The following is a 24,368-nucleotide window of genomic DNA, read 5'->3' as shown; positions in this document are numbered from 1 at the left end:
CAGTCAGCCTCCGAGTCCCCAGCCCATTACCCCCGTCTGAAAGACAGCCTGGTTTCACACTCGCCGTGCTGGCATTGTTTGTTTTGGGCGGGGAGGGGCTTTACCGCTTTGCTTTTAAATCTTTTAATTTGATTGTCTGTGCCGAGCACCTCCCTCACTCCTATGTTTACCTCAAGGGCTCTTGAACCTTCTCCCGGGGGGGGGGGGGAGCTAACAAGCAATTAGCTTGAGTAGACGCCAAAAGGAATCCACCAATCCCAAGGCCTGAGCCTGGTACCCAAAGACCTCCTCAGCTCCTAGCTGGGTCTCCAGGGTCCTGCAGAGCAAGGTTAATATTCCTAAAGCCTTAGCGCACAGCCCCTCACACACGTGTGAGTGCGCACGTAAGCAGAAGTGGAGATGGCTGATTTGCACGGGGCCGGTGGGTCTCTATCTCCCCACCCCCCCCCCCCCCCCCCCGTGGACTTAAACTGCACCAGAGTCTCCCAAGGTTTGCGTCTAATTGTGCGCTGGCAGGTCGGGCATAGCTGGCACCAGCTCCTGGCTGGCATTCCGCGTGGTATCGGAGAGCAGCGAGGGTGATAATGGTGCAGGAATGTGACTGGCTGGCTGGTTTGTTGTAAAAGCCCATCTCTCTTTGCCTGACACCATCTGGTAGCAGCAGATGGAGAAGATATGAGACCAGTGCACACAGAGAGCGAAGCACCATTCAGAGTGTAGCGTGCAAGATGGAGGCGGGCTCGATTGTGGTTTTATATTTGCCGCATGAATGTGCACAAGGCAACAAGGACGCCCTGAGTAGAGCTGACTCACCTTCAGTCTGCATCATTGTACCCCCGCTGACCAATTCCCTGCACTTTCCAAAATTGCAGGAATCCAAATATTCTGAATGCTATAAATGAGAGAGGAGACTAGGAAGAGCTTTGATTTTTCCTCTGAAATTACTAAATTATTCGGTTTTCATTTCCTGTCATTTTATCCATATATTTCGAGATTCATATCTCTTTAATTTTTGTGGTCTTTAATTTCCATTTTAATTTAGCATAATTGCTTCATCAGAATTCTTGAGTTCAGTCCAGCTGACATTATTTTATTAGAATGATCTCAGAACATGATAAAATGGTATTAATGGGACATGAATATTGTTTTATAAAACAATTATAATAAGACTTCAGTAAATTTACAACGTGCAAAGCTAAATTGATCAGTTAACCACATATTAAATCTCAAAATAATGAATTACACAAACAGTAGTACATAAGGACGTCAATCATTGAGGTTCATTCATTTATTGACACAAAAGGGACAAGTATCATTTGTCAATTCTGTATATAAATTCATTTTTATGGTGTTATAATTCTGCATGGAGCATATGGGGGTGCCACTACTTGTGTTTCTATGATAATTACAAATGATCTGTATTTACAGATGGGAGGTAAGCATAGTATAGTAGGACAATGTATGATCGCTGTAGTGCTTGGGAACGAGTGCTAGAGGGCCACGGATGTCCCATTTTACTGTTTAGTGCAGAGGTAACCAACCCTGTTCCTGGAGATCTACCATCCTGTAGGTTTTCATTGATACCCTAGTTTAGCACACTTGACTCTACTAATTAGCAGCTCAATACAGATCTTTAGCTGTTGAATGAGCTGTGCTTTGTTAGGGCTGGAGTGAAAACCTATAGGACGGTAGATCTCCAGGAACGGGGTCACTTTCCCCTGGTTTATATATATCAGCTGCACATCTCATCAGGTTGTATCTGAACGTGTACAGTGGAGGTTAAGGTAGAAATGGCACACAAATACAGACAGTGAAATGGAGAAAGGACAAACTTAGCTTCACTTCCGGCTCTCTGCCCTGGCTTATTGACTGCTGAAGCTGAACAGAGGATAGGTTTGGGGACGTGCCATGCTGAGTGTGTTCCAACACCCAGGATGACTCATCCGCGGCACGGGGCTTAGCTCCAGAGCGAAGGAGAGGCTGAAAACAAACTGGGCTGCAGGAAGTCACCAGCGGAAACCTCAGCAGAGGTTGGCAATGCATTATTTATCTCCTTGGCTTAGCCCTGTAAATGGCAACGCATCCAGTGTGCCGCACCAATAGCTGAATATTAATGCGCGTTCCACGATCCTGTTTTATACAGGTATATTTTTGGCCGAGAACCTGAGGCACAGTACAGAAGTTTAGTGGCAGTGTGTCACTCCCGAAAAGCAAGGCCGTGACCAGCAGGGTCCAGGTGGCAGGCCCAGCCCCCTGATCTGCACCGGTGCCCAGTGATACTGAGCTGAACTTTTTCACACTTGATTTAACTTATATTTCACTTCCCATTACAACTCACACTTTTATATCAGTAATGGAGGTGTCGTGTAACCCTAGACTCTTGGTGTGGCCTTATGCTGCAGTTGGATTGGCTGAGAGGCGCATTCAGGAAGCGAGCAGATGTCAGTCTGAAGAAGGATGAATCGGAGTAAATATGTCCCAGGGCTTGGACGTGCCGTCGCCCCGGTAACTCTTCATCCGGAGCCCGCAGGAAAACCCTGAGCGCTACTCTCTGTGCGCTCGTCCTGCACGCCCGCCTGAAACAGAGCCGGATTTGAAAGTGCCATCTCTCTACTAATTCATGAGACGGAATAGCACCTGTTTGTACTGTACTGAGAGGGTGCCAACAGCGGCTTCCACAAATATTGGACAGTTTCTGCTGGATGATGCTGTCGTCTGTGGTAAAATTTGGATTGTGGGAATGTCATTTAATGAGCGTGGAGGCCTGGGGACTGAGCCTTAGGCGGACTGGTAGCGATGCCACTGGAGACAGTGAGGGCCGTGTAGCATGATGGGAAGGGAACTTGCATGTAGCTCAAAAGCTGTGGGTTAGATTATCAGCTGGGGTGCCATTGTTGTACCCTTGAGCAAGGTACTTAACATGAATTGTTTCACTAAATTCCTTTAAATTCTGTTTAAGTGGATTGTATTAATGCAGCTGCAGCATTTCTGTCTTCTCAGAATTGCCAGGTGCTGAAGATGCAAACTCATGGTGTTGTTATTCATGTTGACCGGATCGCACTGTATATTCGTACTTGACCTTGGCTCACAAGTAAATATGAGTGTCGGTTATTTATCTTCACCAACATTACAAATATGATTTGACAGTCAGATGAAAAAATACTCAAAATCAACTCTGATAGAGCACATTTGACTATCGTTTGTCCAATGTGGGCTCATAAGCTCTTGCAGTTGAATGAAAGATTTTAGTGCACAACAGTTTGTGAAGAAACAGGTGGGCGCTTGCATTTATTGGTATATCGAAGGATAACTGTTGACTGAATCCAGACCTCTGTCTTTTGGAGAGAGTTGTTCATTCAGAGGATGAGATCGACCGCGTTTCTGCCGCGTAGCAGCAGACAAGGGGCCGCGGTCTGGCTCCAGTATCCTGACCAGAGCTGCAAGAAGCAGGACCTCAGTGAGCAACTTTGACAGTTTCCAGCACTTTTCACATGAAATCATATATCTGTTCAGTTATTAGACGTCTTTATGGCGACCTCAGCATGCTGTACCTTAGACTTCAGCCCTCTCTGGATTATATTGTTCGGCTGCCAGGAAGGACATCAAAAATGACTGCAGAGCTCCAAGAGGAGCGCTTTGATTGTGTTTTGTGTGCTTGGTACAGAGATCTGTCTGCAGATTTAGCCAATCCAGGCCTCATGCTCACATTGCCTTGCTTAATGACCGAATGTTTTGGAACATTATTAGTCCTATGGACTCATCGGCCGGTGCCAGTGAATGGGACCGTAGCAGATCTTGCATCAGGCTCCTGTGAGCTCCGCCCACAGAGAACTGATGCCCCACAGGTGGGGAAATCAATTGGCCACCTGACCCCGACAGGCCGTGAAATATTTAGCATGCACGGAGAGAGAGGGAGGGAGGGGAAGGTTACACTTGTCTGAGGAAGCCCTCCGCATTAACATTTAAAAAGGCATTGCTTTGGCCTCAGGCCCTTTGTGGGGGGGGGAGCCGAAGGTGAGCGATGTGTTCTTTGAGTAGGCCGGCCGGGCTGGAGGTTGCACATTAACAAATGAGCCTTGCGATGACAAGGTGGCGCCGCGCGGAACGCCGGCCCACTCCATCTCCTCCACTGATTGGATCGCATAGCCGCCGCGCTGCTGGAGGTGCGTGTCTGTTACGGGCCAACACAACTGCATGGGCTGTTCTTCTGTGCTTTTGTGTGCGAGGTATTAGACGTCTGTCTGTAGTTTTTGGTGAAGAATGAAAAATGTGAATTTTTCAGATCTAGCCTAATTGTCGAAACCAAGAATAGAAGGTGTGACAGAAGGCTCCGGTCCTTGGAAACGGGCAGCACTGCTAGCCACGCAAAATTACACTCCAAAATAGCTCACCTCCATTAATGAAACCGTCCGGTAATACAATCAATACACAATTTTTTTTCCCTCTCTCCTTTGCCGTTACAGACTGTTGAGTTGTACATTGACCTGTGAAGGGTTGAAAATCGCAGGTAAAAAGGTCTGTGTGATTGTTGCTAACATTTTAGAAGGGAGTGCCTCTGAGTGTAAAGGGAAAAAAATTCTTTAAAAAAGACTGAATATTCATAAGTGCTAATGATTACACTATGTGCTGTGTGATTAACACAAACCTCCCTGCTAACTCCCTGTGGTGACAGGAACGAGAGCCGGAGTGATCGGATGCAGTGTTGACGTAGAACCTGAAGTTCCCTGCACTCTTGGTTCCTCCTTGCCTTTTTTTTTTTTTTTTTTTTTTTTTTTTTTAAACACCCCGCATCAGGAGGCAGAGGCCTGGTAGCACTCTCCACAGGGTCCTCTGATCACAGAAATTAAGCAGGACAGCTGTAAACCCAGCTCCATCTGAGGCAAAATATCACGACAGCCGAGGGATGGAGAAATGAAGGGCAGACAAAGAGCACGTTAAATCAATCTGTGTTCAATCCAGCCCCCTCCTTAAACTGCACATCTCCAAAATGGTTTTTCAATATGGTGCTGGGAGGGGAAGGGAGGATGTTATTTCTGTGCAAACAGTGACTTTTGTTCATTTTTGTAATTCCTGTAGTTTTTTTTATTTTGCACCATTTGTTTGGTGTGAGAATTAAGTTATTTCAATGCTATATGTCTCATTACATTGCTACTTCGTAGTTTGGGAGGGACAGAAAAAGGACAGAAATGCACAGATGAAAGATTTTCCTACCAATGCGCAAAGAGACCAAGTCTTACCCCAACATAAACTACTCCTAGGAGTTGTCAGTTGTTATTTTCATATTTATTTATTACAGTGTTGTTATATATTTATACACTATAAAATATGCGTGATGTGAAATGTGAAACCAGTGCACCACATGCCACGTGAAATCAGTCACGACTCTAATAAGAACAGAAAAAACACTGTGTCCAGTTCAGTGCTTATTAATCATGCAGACTTGTCTCAGATGAGAGAGGAGATAATGAATTGTTATTATAAATGACCGTGTAGATTGAGCTGCTAGCAGTTGTTTGAGGTTATTTCCCTTGTGTTCACACTGGGATACAGTACAGTATGCCTGTTTCTGTTTATAAAAGAGACCATGTTTGTGTACTGTAGTCTATCAACATCCATCCAAACAGTCTTGTGTGATTGGCCAATATGTTTAGGTCTGTTGAGTTTCATATACAGGACAAAACGCTGATTTGCAATATTTGTACAATAAACCAAATTCAAATGATTGAATGAGCATTCAAAATCAGGATTTCTTTTAGCAAATAGCAACAGGCATCATCACACATGGTCCTTAAAAGGTTTCTTACATGGTTGTCGTTACCAGGTTGCTAGTATATCCCTGTTTTCAAGTGAACCTCTGATATCACTGTTCTCCTGCTTTCCTTCTCTCTGCATAGTGAAGTATTTTGTGAATAAAGATAATTACATAGAAACCTTCAGTTCCTATTCAATCAGCTGCTTTGGGCTGCCATAGGTCTACATTAAAAACCATATTAGACTAATCTTTCATACTTTCGCCCCCTCATTCAATCACTCACTCAGTCGCTCACTTATTAATAATATTACTATGAATGGAGGAATAACGGTTTAAAACCATGGATATTTCTCGTGTTCTTGTGCTACCATTAATGAATGTGAACCTATGAACACTCTGAATGTGTAAAACCTGTACGTTTCAGTTCTCCATGTACAGGTGCAATACAACACCCATTTATCACTGCTTGTCTCTCAACACCACTCTTCTGGGTGTTTCCTTGCTTCAAACAGAGGGAGGCGTGTAACACTTGTTTCACAGTGACTGTGTGAATACGCAGTCAGCCTGAACTGGTGTTTATCGATAACGCTCGGTGAGATAGCACGATAGGACTCTGTTTGCGCGATGGCGTAATCCGTCATGCAGAGAATGATGAGCATGTCTGGAGTTAACCTAAATAGCCCTTGTTTATGCGTTGTGTGACGGGCCAAATTAATCTCCACGGAGCTGGTTAATTACCACATGGCTTCCTCCGAGGCACAGAAGCGAAGGGGCTAGAAATCCCGCTTTATATTTTCTTTTGCAAACTATTTTCCTTAAAAATCAAATCCACATCTGTCAGCTGTCAGCTTTATAGGCAAGAGGCTTTTACCCCCTGTGGTCCCGTTCTCGGCGCTCGTTTTTCAAAATCGGGGTCATTTCTGACAGCGTTCAGTTGGCCTCGAAGACAAATAATAAACATCAAAGTTGGCTCCCGTGCACAAGTGTGGTTTGAATACAAACGCTCTTAATCTTGCTGTAATTTCTCACTCAAGTTACTGCATTGGGGAGAAGAGGTGTCTGCTTTGGAGCTGTGAGGCTTGCGACCCAATTAGAATGATGCGCTTGAGACATTAGTGACATTATTTATTCAATTGTAAATGAACTAACGGGGTTTTCTGTTGTTGTATTGTGTTATGAATCCTATTTACCTGAATCTTACATCTAGCTCATAATAAAACACTTTAGTGTAGGTTCTCCCCTAATCCAAGTACAGTATTTTTTTGACCATGAGTGGTAATGATATTCTGTGGCCATCGGTAATTTGAAATAAAGTATACAAGCCATTCTTTGAATGAATATTATCATTCTGTGTACAAAAAATGAGACAAAGATGTTCATGATCAAGCTGATTATAAAATATCCACCAGTAAGATACGTCAGACTGCTCAGTTATGTTGGTATGAACTAATACATCTAGGAATTTGTAATGATCATTACTTGTTTAAGTCATTTGCTAATTATTTTTACATTTTTTGTTTTATGTTGATAGGACTTGATATAGTACTTGTTACATTTATTATGCCAAATAGAGAGAGTGTTGCAAAATATTGCATTAATCATCAAACTCTATAAAGGCAGTCTATCCATAATTTGTGCCAGTACTGTAGCTGTCATTTTAACTACTGTTAATTAAGATAAAACGTATTGTTCAAGTTGCGTTTATTATCATTCTCCACGTGCCGGCCGGAAAATAGAGCTCATAGAGTTTGCGTTCATTAATATGTACCGATGACAGTGCTGAGACTTCTTAACATATTTGGTGTGAAAACGGAATATGTTCAAAACCTTCCATGAATGACCCCGTTGACTTTTTATGTCAATTATTAATTGGGTTTAATGTGCATTCTAGCTAGTGTGCCATCCTCATTTTGTTGATGTGGGGTTTTTGCTGTGTGGTGCTGTGGAACTCTTATGGGTTTGCTGGACCTTAGCTCTCTCTCTCTGGTGTTTTTATGGATTGGCATTATTGTATGTTTAACTGGTTGGTACCAGCCTGCGTACCCCCGGTGAAATGTGGTTTGGTTGGTGTCTCATGATGTCATACCATGTGGGTGAAGGCAGTGTCAAACATGTGGCCAGCATATTGTCTCCACTGAGCTAATGGGGTCTCAGTGGACAGGCAGTGTTTATGTAAACAGATATCCTGCCATGCATGAACTTGGACTGATTTTGCTGTAGCAAACTTACAGTTAGGCAGGTTTAATTAAACGCCCACTCTTAATGGACTTGAAAGGACAATCAGAATGTGTGATACCCCCCCCCCCAAATACACACACACCCAAGTAATTCAATATTATCACAATGATGCAGCTGTGAAGACATGCCAAGTCAATATAAACAGCTGATTCAATGGAGATTTCTCCTGTAATTGGCTGAACAATATTTATTCATCTATTCTGACTGTTTTCATGTCAGGCCAAGTTTTCTTTGCTTTTAACTGTCCCGCGTTAATTGACTTATAGGCAGCTATGGAATGGAAGCTCTCCATTTCTAATTGTGTCTTTAAAAAAATTTGACATCTTCTTTAAATTTTTTTATTTTTTTAAACCCAGAGTTTTTAGAATGTGGTATTTCAGCTGTGTTATAGTGTAGTTGCACTCATGGGCTGTAGGTGGAGTTTGTTCGATACAGTATGGGTGCAATAAAATGTTATTTTCCCTTTATTTGAAATGAAATGCTGTACATATGGTATATTGGAGGTTTCATTTTGGTCACATGGTTGGATTTGAAAATGCTTCTTGTTGCCCTATAATAGCGGGGTATTACCCACACTGTGAGTGAATTTTAAATAAACCCAAGAAAAGTCAGCCCAATAATGCAGTGTGGAATAGGGTTCTTTTTCAACACTGATGCTCCGATGCTTCTGCTAAGCTTAGGCCAATCTTTCTCATCCATTTCAGTGTGTGGAAGGAATTAACAGGAAGAAATCAATTCACAAGATGCGCAGATGGCAAAATGGATAATTTGCAGAATTTTTTAAACTGGCAGTTCATTTGAGGCTGTCATGTATCAGTACCACAGACTGCATGTAATACAAATTGCATCTGCATAATGTGCATCAGAAACATTCTGTCCTGTGGTTTCAATTTTTACCATTTTTTTACCCACTTTTTGATGAGCGCACATAACCTAACAGTGAAATGATGTATATTCGACAGGTAGGTTATAATATGAAATATAAAATGTAACATGAAATAGAAAATACATATTATTTTAACACATTAACACATTTTTAAACATTCTTGCTCACAAATTTGATACACATCAAGTCTGCCTAAAAGGGGCCTTATTTACGGTATAGAGTTCTCTAACGGCCCCTTATACAAGGAGTGAAGAAAGATAAGAATATCCACTTACCATTTAGAGAAACAACTTGGTACCATGGCTCTGCAAATAAAGTAGAGATATTTCACCCTTTTAGTTAATTTTTCGATTAATGCAGGTTTGTGAACTTCAGAAAATAAATTGGCACAGGAATAAATTTCACTTTAGAACAGGTGCCGTTAACGAAAACGCCAATGTTGCTAGATTTGTTGCTGGAACACTCCGTAAATGTTTGACATATTTAAATATCAGCAGGTTAAGAATATGGCACTAATACCATTTGTTAATGTATAAGGCTGATTTATGATTCTTACTGCTCTGGCAGTGTGATAGCCTGTAATGAATCAGCAAACCAGAACGTAAATAAATAATAAAATATCTTGGCTGATATAGATTTCTACTGTTATTGATGCTCAGCCAAGCTCAAATGATATAGTATCACTATTACTGGAGTTCAGCTGTGTTCAAAAGATATCACTATTACTAGAGTACAGCTGTGTTCAAATGATATAACTTACTGGAGTTCAGCTGTGTTCAAATGATGTCTGTGTTACTGGCGTTCAGCTGTGCACAAATGATATCATGCTATGCAGACGCTGTTTCTGAGACTTTTCAGTGTCTACAATGAATTGCATATCTAGGTCACAGCAGTCAGTTTATGCAAATATGCACGAAAATATGAAAACCATCCATGCAGCTGATCTCTTGTTAACATATTTATCAAGCATACCTATCAGCATTTCTTTTGGACAGCTCGGTTTTGCCAATTAATATCAATTGTACTTTTTTGATACACTTTCTGGCCCTCACACAGTATATAGGTCTATAGAAGTTGTCAAAATTTCTATAGACCTGCTCAAAGTACTCATTATAGGATATTAAAGATGAACGCCCCCATAAATAGTGTTCCAGAGCATTTGACCTTGTTAAAAAAATGTGCTAAAAAGCCAATTGTTTTTCCATGGGTTGAAGTATTTTGTACCATTAATTGTCATGGAATTAATTTTTTTTTTTCCATGTGACATCGCATTCTTTCTTTTTGACCAGGTTGAAGAAGAAATCCCAGTCAGTGGATATTACCGCTCAGGGATTCTCTGGCTCACTGGTGAAGGATCCGCAAGCATCACAGATAAACAAGCTTGTGACACCTGTTGCCAAGACAACCATATCTGCTGAGGAGGAAAACAACGCAACCAACTCCCAGAGGGTCCGGAGCCCGAGACGCAGTGACCTGAAGCGGTACTACACCATAGGTAAAATCTGCACCTTCAACATGTGCAGGTGCTGCTTGTATCTGTGTACACAGTTACCTGTGCACAACAGTAGACGACTGGGGTTAGGGAAACTGTATGATTTGTATCGATGCATTTTAGTGACTGAATCATAGGGTTTCGCTGAATCATGGGATTTCATAAGGGTAATATGCATGAGATCTCAGTGTACGGTCATTTCTGTTCTTCTCATTTGTGCAAGGCTGGATCCCATTTTGTTTTGTTCATGTTGGAAGAGCTGAGAAACAGACATTGTAAAATATACTGGTTTCGCCATACATTCTATAGTGATTGACCTCTGTGTGCTGTTCAGTTCCAGTCCACCAGGACAACTGTTCGAGCTCTTGAGTCAATATTTTCCACCAGGAACAAGCTGAAACCAGGGAAATTCTTTCCTTCCCGTAAAAACACAATCAATGATTCTGGTCAGCTCTGTGTCCAGTACTCAAGCCTCTTTCCCATCTTCCCTCTTCCTGAAAGCATTTGGATGACGTGAAAGCCTTCTTTTTTCATAATGGCTGCAGTATGCCCAGCTCACCATTCAGGTGAGGAAATAACGTAGTTTAGTTACAGTGGGACAAGTTTGACTCCAGGGAACACTCTCTGGGATCAGCAGAGTTACTGGTATACACCACCCCAGGGGGATGGAGGATACGTCTGTACAGGAAGTATAGCCTGGGGAGAATAGCTGCAGGTGCCCTAATGCGCAATCCGGCCTTTAACAAACTTCTTTCCTGTCTAATTACAGGACCTTAATGACTTTCATCCTGCCTGGTAAGCTGGCAGAATGCTCAAGGGGGTTAAGGGATATGTGCTGCACAGTCCGTATAGTTTGGCTGCAGCTTCCAAATAATTTCGGCTGTTTTCATCCATCAAAGACCTCCCTCCTGTGGACGACAGGGGCAATGGGGTCTTTGGAGTGCAGCGTACATGTGGAATCTCGTGGTGCCACGACGACGAAATCTTGAAACCTGCTTTTCCAACCTCTGGGCAGTGAGCATTTTCATCATATCTAAACAGATCAGGCACTAAATCAAGCTTCTGGACTGGATGCTTTGGAAATTTTAGGGGAGAGAGGAGGCTTTCTTGCAGAAAATGTGACAATCTGAATGAATTGTTTGCATACTTTATGGATAATTATAATAATGAGTTTGAAGACATACAGTATTTGACCCTTCAACAGTGCCCTGTAGGTTCACTTTAGATTTGTATTATTAGGTAACGATCTGGCCCATTTTAAAAGGTAATTTAAAAAAAAAAAAATTCCTGATGAAATAAGTAAAGGTATACATTAGGAGTATCCTGTTTGGGGAACTATAAGATGAAGTACCTCTTGAAAATAGTACAAATAAGGGCAACTAAATGGGATCCAGCCAGGTATTGCATTTACAAAGAGATTTAGGGTTTCACACTGGGGAATTGAGGGATTTGATTGAGGTTTTTTGTATTTCAATGTTCTTTGTATTTCAATGGAGAATAACAAAGCAGATTAGGGAATATATTTCAGGTTCCTGTTAGCAGAACATAAGTCCATCGAGGGAAATTGGTTCGAGGTGAATTGTTAATGCATACTTTAGGCTAACTTGCCTGTTCATGTATTAGAAGCAGCAGCCCTTAGGGTGTTCAGTATTAGGCATAACACAGTGCTAGATAATCTGTAAACAGGCTTAATGGCCTGCTTCCATCATGAAATATTCTTATGCTTTTTGTACCACACTGGCCCCCTGCCCTTCAAAATTGAGCAGTCTGGTACAACATCTACAAAATAGTCATTTTGCATAATTTAGGATCGACAGTGAGTCCAGGAACGGTGCTCAATGGATCAATCTCGGTTTACTGTTTCAGTCAATGCAGAGGATCTACAGCTAAAAACAAATCCTGTGATGAACTCACTTGACGTATAACTCCTTCACCTTCCTTCTCTTTTATCAGACAAACGAGAGACCAAATCAATGATGGCCTGTAACAGCCAGGTTCTGGTACAAATGTAATGGACCTCTTTGAGCTCTCAAGTAACAGTATCAATTTGGATAGAAGTCAGTTAAATTTCGGAGTGGTTGTAATTCGTTCAGACACCCCTTATCCTACTACAAACTGACCTTGAAGCAAATTCGGTCCGTTGATTTAACAACAAGTGGCACGTTACACCATTCCCTGAATGTAATCACAAATGTAATAAGCCAGTGCTTTGCTTTGTAATGGAAAAAGGATATTTAATATCGTTTTGGTCAGCGTCCTCCGTGTTGCCGTACCCTTAGGCGTGGGGCAGCAAGGCTAACACGCTCCCGCCCAGTGCTGTGCGCCAGGGCGCTCGGGGAATGCTAATTTATTGCCGGAGATGGAAAACCGAGAGCGCTGTCTGCGGCAAGCCGTGCCGTCTCCGCGGCGTCCGGCTGCGCCCTCGTTAAACCGTGAAATGTGTTTGCAGACGGGGTTTTTCTAATCAGATGAGCCAGGTGCCCCCCGCCTGCGATCACCGGCTCAGAATTGCCACACTCAATTTCCATCAAAGGAGCTTGGAAAGGAGCAGCGTGTGATTGCGCCGTTGTCGCAAACGCGCTAGCCCCGGCCTTTGGAGTATCCAGCTGGGAGATGGATTCCTGATGCGGCGATGGGCCCCGTTCCTGGCCTCGGTGCTGGATAGTGACGACTCTGGATAATCGTGAGCCTGCGGTCTGTTTGTATTGGATTTAAATTGAATGCTCATTACGCTTTCTTGCGGGTGTCCTGCCCTCCTAATCTAACAGACAAAATTGCAGCAACAGGCTGACAGTTTTGACTGGGAAATCCATAATAGGGGAACGTATTTACAAATAAGGATTGATTGGGTTGTTGAAACTAACCCATAATAACACCAAAAACCTGACCTCTGTAGACAAAAGGCTATGGATTGTGACAGTCTTTTTGCACCTTTGCTGTCGATGAGCACTGACCTTTTTTTCCCAGTGGCTCTGCTGTGCATGTGCTTCACACCTGGACATACTCAGAACTGGCATTAACTGAGTGTCGGACAGTTCATTCAGTAAGCTGGGCAGTTTACTCGTAATAAGGCAGAGCATGGATTGGCAAGCCAATGTCTTCTCACTCAGAGACTCTCTGAAGGTAGTCTCTGGAGACTGTCTCCTGACACGCTCTGCCACCTGACACTATTGGTCTTTTTTGGCTGGACCGCAACAGCGGGGCCAGCCCTACAAATGTGAATGTCTGTGACTGACTAAGTGACTGAGTGAGTGATGAAGTTACACCATTGGTCGGCCGAGTTATGAAGTTACACCATTGGTCGGCCGGATCACATGTGTTAGGTCCAGCCATATACTAGGTTTTGACCTGGTCTTGTTTTTTGCTAATTTTTATTATACACATTTTTACCCACCAGGCCCCCACAATGAAGTTAATGCCTTAGAACTATCCCAGTCAGTGTACTCCAGCACCGCACTGGAATGGAATCGTGATGGTGGTGAATGGAATGACATACAGTAGCTGGCATTAGCATGACCGAAGGACAGAGGGCTTGATTCAGCGGGTTATACCCCACCTCCTACAATAGCAAGTTCTCTAGTGAATCAGGACCCTATTCAAGTTAATAAAAGCGACTGGTTACTTTTTGGTAGCTGTACATTGTGCTAGCCATGTAGGATGCATGACGTGCAGGATGGAGTTTGTCTGGAGGCACACGGATGGTATCATACTGGGACCAGTCTTTGACATTGCAGGACCATTGTAACGTGCCCAAATAGGTTCTCCCAAAGTCTCCAGTTGTCCAGCTCACTTTGCAGGTTTGCTGGTTTATTGAGACACACGGTCTTCTGTGCACTGCAGAACTGTCAGGGCTTAATCTCAGTGCACACACATTTAATCATTCCTCTGTGTTTGACCACAGCTGAATAAATTCCACTCTCTTTTTTTTGTTCCAGTATGTTTTGGAATGAACTAAAATATTGTTTCAATATTTAATACTCACTATGTAAATAACTTTTATAGCAAGTGTCCTACGTAGAAGCAATGAAGTACTATATAACATGTTCAATACACATTGTTTGTGAATCATATATATACATAATTCATTAATTTAAGACATGAATGCATGACATGATTGCATGAGAAGTGGCCTGTCACACCCTATAACAATACTATAAGTCAGTTTCAGTCATATCAAAATTCTTAACTGAGGTGTCTAATCTTTATATACCTTTCTCATGCATAGATATCTAGATGGATTTGTACATAGATGGGGAGTAGTGATGAGGTCAGTGTATTTGCAGGCGTCAAAGGTCCATCTCCATTTACCGAAAGCCTAATGGGTGGCAAGGGCACTGGATGCTGTGAATGGAATCGCTTGCAGAGAACACCAGCGCGGTCGATCACCGTCTGAGACCGGATGTTCTCCCGGGGAATGTAGATCTGTTCCTGGAGTGACAGTGTGGGACGCTGCAGATTCGGTGTAAGCGAATCCCTAAGCTAGCGATGTTCAATTAGTATTCCTTTTTTGTCCGTGCTTTCTAAATGTTTTACTTCCCTGTAGCTCACTGTGTGATGTTTGCCTTTTAGTTCTAAGTAAGGATGAAAGAACTTGACACGGAATAATGTTGCATATCCAAGTGACATCTTGAGATAAGGACCAAATTGCTATCCCAAATATTTGCATGCATTACGGTGGCTGTCTGTACATGGGTGCCAGTAAATTACAGCGCTCATCTTTATTTCATGAGTATATTTACAGAGGTTGGTTTTGCAGTTAAAGAAGGCTGCTGTAGTTCTTCACAGATGGGATTTAAACATTTGTATTCAGGAGCAGAAATGGTTGTATTTGGATTATCAGAAAGCAGTTCAATAGATGGAAAGAAGAAAAATGGAAAGCTGGTGGAATGCCTGTCTTTGCCGTTTTTTCTTTCACAGACAGTTTGTACAAAGTGTTGGACCAAAGTCAGGAGACTTTTTTCTTCTTGAGAGCCACATCTGGCAATCTCTCTCAGCCGGGAGAGAATAATACCGGTCGGCAGCAGTTACTGTTATCACTGCAGGCACAACGTGGTCCTTGCTTCAAGGTTTTCCCAATGTGGGTTGAACAGCAGTTCAGGAAGGGAAAGTTTTGTTCTTACAGACATATTGTCTGTTACTGTGTTTATTTGCTTAGTTGACACCTTTATCCAGTGTTTTCTTTCCATTTTATTTATTTGCTGAAAAATTTAATTTCACCTACCTTGCTCAAGGATGCAATGGCAGTAGCCAAGTAAGCAGTGGTCTGGTTACATCCTGACACACTGGTAATAGTGCTGTCACCACTGTAACAGAGACATGCCTGTGTCCATTGGAATTGCTGTGTGGATTGTCTTCCCTTCGCCCTCACTCTAGGGGTGTGCAGAGACCACAGTATCTGTATTTGTATCTGAATCAGAATCAGAAAGGGGGGGCAACTTCAAAAGGAAAAAAAAACTTAATACAAAACTATCTGTGCATTTCCAAATATGGTCATACACAGAATTGGATGCACCCCTAACGGACACAGTAAAAAAAAAAATAAAAGATCAGAAATTGTTCTGATTCCTTCCACTGTCCATCTGCAAGGCCCCCAGCTGTTAGAAAAAAAAAGAAGAAAAGTCTGTTCACACTGAGAATGTTTTCTCCCTTTCCTGGTTTGTGTTCAGGACTGTGTGTGTGCAGACACTTTTATGAGCGCTGTGTATGGTGTTTCGCCCTCGGCACTTAAACCATGGTAGAATGAGTCCTTTGGTTCAGAGAGCTCTGCTACCTGCAAAAAAGGCTGCGCCAGAGGGTACTGAAAGCAGGCTGCTGAGGTACATTTGAGGAAATGCGCTGACTGCGGACAGCCCTGGCAATGTCAAATATAATGACCGGAGGCTAAGGTGCGCCATCCACACCAGCAGTTTCAGATCCTCAGTGCTCAGTGGGGAGTGCGGCGGCGGTTAATTCTGTGACAGTCCCGTCTTCGCTACCGCCGGAACGGATCTGCAGAGAGGAGGTGCGGGCTCCGCCATGCCCCTGTTGCCAGGAGCAACGTTTGCGCCTGTGCTGAGTTGAGCGCCGGGACATTGCGGAAGGAGACCTGTCTCCAACCGCGGGGCTTCTGAGCCAGCCGCATGCACATTCACCCCGGGGGGGGGAGATTTCTCACACGTACACATACACCTGTACTCGTGATTTCCACTGGGAAGGTGGGCAAAGTGTCATTCTTGTTCAAGCACTAGATCTCAGCATAGTGACCCACCAGGCCAATCAATCTGAAATATACTTATGTATAATAGTATATTATTATTCTCCTGACCCACCACATTTTCTGTGCTGTTTTTATAAGGCGTTCTATTGCACTTTACTCCGAAGCAAAGTATATTGTTTAGCTGTCGATTTATTACTTTTTGGATTGGTTCTGTGGCTTATGTTGGGATTTAAGTTTGGAGAAACTTGGAGCTAAAAATTGTCTGATGATATTAACTCTCATGTTTGTGCACATTAATAATGTTATCAGTCAGCACTTTGCCTAAGCTTCCTGTTAAAGTTGTTTTGTGGGCTGACAGATTGAATAATGCTCAGAAAGCATATAAGGGCAGAAAAAAGACTGCAACAATAAGAAGAAAAATGCTTCTGTCATAAGATATCCATTTGCAATGGCAGTCCAGATTATACTAGGCAGAGTGCACTGAAAACCATTACAATTAGATCTTTACAATATAGATAAACAGTGCTGTGACCAAGCAAGCTTTGAAGTGCCGTGCTTCTCAATTGCTCTATTTCTGCTTGAAACAGAGGGGAACGCTATTTGCGTAATAAAAAGAAACACTGCTTTGAAAAAGGCACTTCCCATTTAGCGTAATGGCCAAACCGCAAAGCATGTAAACTGCATTGCTGAGTGCTCTTAAACTGATATGTTGAGTTCAGTTGAATGTGCTAAACCATTTTGTCCTTTTTCCCTTTTAATTAAATGTGCCTGTACTTATTTATTTTATTTTTTCAGGGGCTGTTTAAAATCTAAGAAGAGTTTTAAGAGTAGTGATTTGTGAAATACCCTGCACTCAAAGCAGTGTGTGGTTCTGCCTGCCTGGTTTTCTGTGCAGGTTTTCCACTAACATCCATGAGCAACTGAAATTTGTTGGTTCACAAAAATAAACCTCACTTAATTATCTTCTTCAGTATGCTAGTGATTAAATTATTGTGTATTGACATTTGAACTGGTGTTTTTAAAATAATGGCCAATTACAGACATGGCTTCCTCTGCCAAAAGTCTGAGGGACTACTGAACTGCATGCAGTAATTAGTGAACTGTCCAGAATGCTAATTAACTGGCTGACCATATGTATACATTGGGTTCCTTTTCAGTACATTTATGAACCTCATCACCATATATTGCTTTGCTGTATTCCTTCCTTTGTAGTTCTGCCACATGGCCTCAGTTTCTCTCTTCACTCTGCTCACACTGTCACTCTATGCAGTACTGAGAGTCCCTGCTTTAACTTAATAGATTAAACTTAACCTGCATCCCTGAATTAAAGCAATGAATCTTTCACTCCCACACGACATGTCAGCCATTTCAGATGCCCTGCTGAATAATTCCTTACATTTTAGAAAACATTTTACAAAAACATTTTGTCACTAAAGCATTTACACAATATAAAATAATGTTTCAAACAGCTAAACAATAAATATCTGTACATCCACTATCTGTTGTAATAATGTCAATATAAGGCAAGGCAGGAGTGACTGTAGTTTATAATTCCACAGGTACACTGTCCTTTAAAAGGTTTTGATTATAAATGTCAGAGCTTGAGTATTTCGACAGCCTCCCCTCTTAGTTTTGGATGCATTCAGGCCATTCTGTTGGAGGAATTGATTCGGTCCTATGTGTATCCTAAATAAGGAGGAAGCAGCTCTCCGACATCAGCAATCCTGTGCATTGATTCACTTTACTGCAGGGAAAAAAGAATCTTCTCGGCAGGACAACTATGCAAGTGGCTGAATTCTCGCATAGTATAGATTAGGGTAAAGGTAGCGAACATATGAATAAGTGATCGTGACATGAATAAACAATAAATGTTGTTTAGGTATGTACATACCCATTACATAAAAGATATGTCCTACTAAATGTTGGCTTTGGGAACTCTTGGCTGATTAATTCTTGATGATCATAGTATTCAAGCATCAACTTTAAGTTATAGAATTCCATTATGAAGTCATCTGTGAAAACTAATTGATTTAGTGTTAGCTCTTAGATTATGTTTATGAATTTACTCAGATTCACATTAGGGCTTTGACGATTAATTTCCAGTACATCCAAACCGTCTAATTCAATTTAAACTGGGATAACGGTGTTTCTCACAAAGTGTTGAAGAGGCCTGTGCTGTTTTTAACAGGTGTAAAATACTTGTTGACCTGTTACCCTGCCCCCCCCCCCCCCCCCCCCCCCCCGATAACCATCCTCACTTTCTCTATTAACCCTCCCCTGCTGCTGCTTAATTAACTCCCGCAGTGAGAAGGCAGTCACTGCCCAGCAGCAAGCGGCGCTGGCCAATCCCTGCCCACGCTCCGCTGTGCGTCACGGCAACCTCCGGGAGACAGCTTGTTACTGGGGTGCCCAGGAGAGGGATGAGGAAAGACGGCGGAGATGCATAATCATGGGCAAAGAATTCTGGGTAAACTTCCAACAGCTGTCGTCTCACGAGGACACTGGAAGCGGAACAAAAATAGTAGACAAACAGGAAAAGAGTAACAGCCCCGTTATTTACGATCCACTGTTCCCAGTTGAGCTAAAGACTGTATGTGCAAACTGCCGTGTTTCTACGGCATCTTACTCTACCGCTCTCTCTCTGTGCAGTACATCTGCAGGGACCAGGCTATTATATGCTGCTGATTTTTGTTTGTTTACCTGTAGCTCTGGTTACAGAAAAGATTTCCCCTCTTACATCTGATTTTCAGCCATTTTCAGATGAATGTTCACACCTGTAATTGGTGGCTTATGTTTGCAGGTCCCCTTGATAGTGTGTGAATATACGGGAGGTGAGGGGGGGGGGGAGGTGACACAGTAAGGAAATTGATTGTGTGACAGCTTCTCTAGAATGAAAGAAGCCTCCTGTAGCTGCTCTGTGTCAGGGCTTCCACCCCTGGTTTGTTTGTTTGATGTCTGCTCGATCGCGCACGTTTGACTGGCGTGCTGGCCCGTCAGGCTACCCTAGTGGAGGCTCACAGGAGCACACCCTCACCGCTCTGTCCCTGGACACTAACGATCACAATCTCACGAGTGATGTTCCATCACAAAGAAATACATACCGTGTATAAATAGTCCCTGGAAAAGGCCAATGGCCATTAGGACCAAATAGCCATTAGCCCTTTTCTGTAGTCCCTTGCTACCCTCCCTCCTCCACCTCGCCTTCCACCTCTGTTACACCCCCCCTCCACCCCCCTTCCCCACCGCCCAAGCCAGCTAGGACGCCCACAGAGGGTGAAAAAGAGGTGCTTTTTGTGGATGGCCTGACAGCGGAAACGGCCCAGGCTCCCGAAAGCAAGCCTCGGGATGTGACAGGGCGATCAGTCACACGGCCCCTCCTGCGCGGAGAAGCCGGGGCCGTTGACTGGAATTAGTGTGCGGGTGTTCCGCCGGGCTATTGACTTCATGCGCCGGGCTATTGACTTCATGTCACGCCCCTCAACCCCCCCTGCACCCCGCGCCCCGCCCTACCGATCTGCCTCGTTCTCCTGGAAGAATCGAGCGGCCAGCGGTTCAGGCACCGCTCCCCTCTCGGCACGCGCGCAGGAGTTACTTGCCGAAGCGCGGGGGAATACCCTCCGCTCTCCGGCCCCTCAGTGCTCTATTTACATCATGCTGCGCAGCTTTCACATCTAAACCAGCATAGTGTCGGCAGGAGAGGGATGTGCTGGACGGATTCAGAAATGTGTTCCAGTTGCAAAAGACAAACAGGCAAATATTTGGTATGATAATCTGCTTAGTGTAAAAAAGGGAATTATTGCCGATACTTTTTAAAGCCTGGCAACAGGAGGTGGGCTTTAAAAGAGTAGTTTTTGTAGAGAGAGGGATGTCAGTGACACTGATGTTCTGCTTTGGGCGAGGCCTTACTAAGGCTCACCTTTGCCTAATTTTAGCCAACTCAGCTGACTCGCATAACAACTTCTGAGGTCAATAGGATAAAGTAGGTAGTGCCATATTAAATCATATCAAGATGTATTTATATAGCACATTTCACAAACAATTGTCACAATACGCTTCACAGACAACCCTGGCCTAAACCCCCTGAGGAGCAATGGACCCTAAAGCAATGGTGGCAAGGAAAAGCTCCCTATCGCAGATAGAAAGAAACCTCTGAAGGAACAAGATTCAACGTGGGAACCCATCCTGCTCTGGTCGGTTCATGGAGTACATAGTAGGCATACATTAAGTAGGCAGTATACTTTGTAAGAAGTAGAACTTTTTGAGCAAAAAGACGCAATGAGAACAACTGAAGAACAAAAAGATGCGGTGTTGTGTGTTCTCATGGTGCAGTGTGCGACGGCCTCCAGGGAGAAGTTTTTGCAAATGTCTTTCTTGTTCTCCAACCTCCCCCTCTCAGCTTTTGGTCCAAATAGCACATGGTTGGTTACGTCATGGTTGAGAGTTCAGAGGGAAGACTTCACATGCTAATGTACGGAGAGTCAACGCCAATCTCTCTTCTGTAGTTTTGCATAGCTAGATTTACTAAAGCCACTTTAAACACTTTAAACTTTTTGTTTTGTGTTGTGATCTCGCGTAGCCCTTCTCTTTATACATCCATGGTGTAGCCGCGAGGTCTGGGCGAGATTCCAGCCCTGGATAATAGCTGCCTCATAATTATTCACGCCCCAGCGGCGTGGAGTGACACTAAACGGAGCGGTTTTCTCACTGAGTATACCGACAACGGTGTTCGTGGACATGTTCGCCGGTGGTTCTCAATCCTGAAGTTCTTTCTTCTTACTGAGTATACTGCCAGCTTTACAGAAGATCTCCCAGTCAAATTCACTTTCAGCCAGAGAACAAATTACCTATTAATTCCCTATTCAATTACTGGTCCATGCTCCTACATTACATTTTTTCCTTAACTTGGAAATTTAAGTAACGCTTGTCATTATTCACACACCTCTGCAACAGCAGGATGACAGTGATTTTTAACTAGTGAGGAAGTCTTCCTCATTTTTTCACATGTATTGGCAAAATGCAAAAGAGAATAGTGTCCTCCGCCCAGCACCAGTGGAAAGGGAGTTTTGAGTCCTGCTTTTTTTGAATCCCTCCACAGCTGTCAGGAGGGAAACTAAACGCCTTCAAACGGCTGTGAGGTGCAGCCTGGCTTTATCACCCTCCGGCAAGCCTCTGTCAGTAATTCAGATTCAATTTTCATTTGTACATAATAAACATTAATGTGCACTGCTGTTGATTACATTTCACCAATGGAACCATTCCCAATCCACTTATTTCGCTGAATTGATAGGAAGACGGAAAGCAGCACATCGTGAAATTATTATGGAAACCACGCTTCATTGTTCACTCTCAGGTGCATCAGCCTGGCTGATTCATTTTTACTGGCTGCGTTTATGTGATATCGGACTAATTTTATATGCAAACATATATAAATATTTTACATGTAATATATATAAAATGGCTGAAGTAAATGTGAAATATGCAGATAATTTATTTCTGTGTGCACGTGTGTGCGTTTCTGTGAGTGTGTGTGTGAGAGAGAGAGAGAGTGAGAGAGAGAATGGTAATTGCTCATTGTTACTGTTATGATTCTCATGTCGTGGTGCAGGAAAGATTTTGGCTAGGTTTCTTAGTTTTGTATAACAAAGGAGTTTTCATTTACTGGGGCATATGGGACCTAGCTAGCTTCTGTTTGTCACCAGATCAGACAAAAACAAATCTTCAGCATAATTTTCAGCCAATCAGCAAGCTGCTCAACAAGCCAGGCACGGCTTATGCCTTGGTGACTGCTGATGACTTAAACTCTCGGAGTTGATTGGTCTCCGTTGGGTTTTTAATCACAGGTGGATGCCAATGGCTGTTTTCACCCTACGTTATTTAAACTAGCCCTTGGAAACTATAGGAGGCGTGTCATACCTGCCAAGGTCAGGAACATATTATCAATCTGCTCAGTGGTCCACAAGTGTTTAATCTCTGGCTGATTTTATCCTGGTGGTGAGGGAAACACCTCAGGAACCTCAAATGGGGTAAAACTTGGAGACACTGCAAATGTAGAACCAGAACTGAATAGAATTCTAATGAGCCAGTGCACATTTTAAATAGTGTGTTAACCCTGCAACCTTGTACCTTAAAGAGGTATCTCATTATGTATTACACTCTGTATTGTACTCGGCCAGTTCAATTGATTTGTCCCCGGATTATGACGCAGAGGGCAGTTTTAGTGTTATCGATTACGAAGAAGCAGTCTGCAACTAGGAATGAGATGACAAATGAAATGACCAGATTTATCCTCTCTTTACTGGTGGATTGATCGCCGAAAAGACTACTGTGCAGTGCGTTGTGCAGCATGCTAGTAATTTGCCGGCTAAAGATTGACTTTATAACTTCTGTTGCAGTGGTTCACAGGGACCCATCGACTCCGTAAATGTTGACTCTGGGCTGATAATGCCATTTCACCTACATTCCCTCCACAGTGTACGGGAGGTTCAGAAATCAAAGAAGTTCATTCATTTATATTTTTATACTTATTTTTCACCCCTTTTTCAAGTTTCATTTGGATTTGGGATTTGGAGTTCAGCTCCCAGGCCAGTCACAACGCTCCATCTGTCCAGCATGCAGTCCAGGAAGGCACATACTCGCATGTGCGTCCCCCAAACCCCCTACAGCCCACGGACCACTTCTGTTCACTCTGCAGTCCAGTCTGCTGACTCAGAGAGACTGCAGGCACCTAGTAAGAGTCACTCTGATGCAAGGAGGTGGGGGTTACCCTATCAGCCAAAACCCTCCCTCCCTGAAAAATGCCATGTCCTACTTTGCACTGCTAAGTGAGAATCCTGGCCAAACGCACCTCCCACATGTTTTGGAGTTGATCCGAGGGCGTAACTATTACAGTTTGCATGTTTGCTCCAGACAGGTATGCCCCTTTAAGTAATTTTTCACCTTATGTAAAAGATGCCCTGCCAAGAACTGATTAATGATTCGATGACAGGCGGACAGGTTGCATTCTAGAGGACCTGGCATATTAATGTTCACTGAGGCTCAGGTGGTGGCTCTGTGCCCATTTGAGAGCAATCACTGCCCCTTTTGGCTGGCTTCTGTAATAGTGGGCTCACGCTCAAGGTCACAGAGAAGAGAGTTTGGGGGAGGGGGCAGCTGTTGCTCGTTTTATCAGCACCTCCCTCTACCATTCTCCGGATGCTTCTGCACTGTGTGGGTTGTACTGAGAGGCTGTTTATGTTATTGTGCCCTTTGAATGTTTTTATTTGATGATGCTGGCAGATTATTGGCAGATTTGTTGCCATGGGCCTACTGACACATTGTATATCTCTATTTATTTTTAAAATGAATATTACTCCATGATGTGGTATCTTGAATATGGAAATGAAAAGTATACTGCGTATTGATTGCTTGCCCCGGCAGGAAGAGGGACCCGTGCATACTGCATGGCTGTAATGTTCATAAATCGCCAGTAGATGGGGCACAACATGTACTCTGGATTTGGATCAAATTAGCAAAAAAAAACAAAAACATTTAATTCTTCAGTTAGTCAGATGATAAAACAGGAAACACAAGGTTAATTGGAGATCATAAAATGCAGTTTAAAAAATATATAAAAATACATATGTCTGACTCAGTTTGCTACTGTAAAAAAACCTTTTGAGTTTACATTTTCCCTTATTTGTCCTATCCTTTATAACCTTGTACAGTCACATACACAATCCATATTTATTTGCTCTGTTCCAGCAAAGTTTGTCAGGAAAATATCTCAGTGGCTGTAGTAGTCATGAATATAAGAATATGAATATGA

General features: G+C 43.0%; 1 protein-coding gene across 2 annotated transcripts in view; it reads left to right on the top strand.

Annotated features, from left to right (window-relative positions):
• Positions 1–24,368, top strand: part of LOC118232716 (oxidation resistance protein 1-like) — a 105,492-nt gene that overhangs the window by 28,941 nt on the left and 52,183 nt on the right. For both annotated transcript variants that reach the window (XM_035427770.1, XM_035427772.1), the window contains exon 3: positions 10,166–10,371. In XM_035427770.1, coding sequence (XP_035283661.1) covers positions 10,166–10,371 — 206 coding nt within the window. The remainder of the gene's footprint in view (positions 1–10,165; positions 10,372–24,368) is intronic.

This window comes from Anguilla anguilla, chromosome 8 (assembly GCF_013347855.1).
Source record: "Anguilla anguilla isolate fAngAng1 chromosome 8, fAngAng1.pri, whole genome shotgun sequence".
Taxonomy (NCBI): domain Eukaryota; kingdom Metazoa; phylum Chordata; class Actinopteri; order Anguilliformes; family Anguillidae; genus Anguilla; species Anguilla anguilla.
The sequence above is the reverse complement of the archived record's forward strand: the minus strand, read 5'-3'. Positions and strand labels throughout refer to the sequence as shown.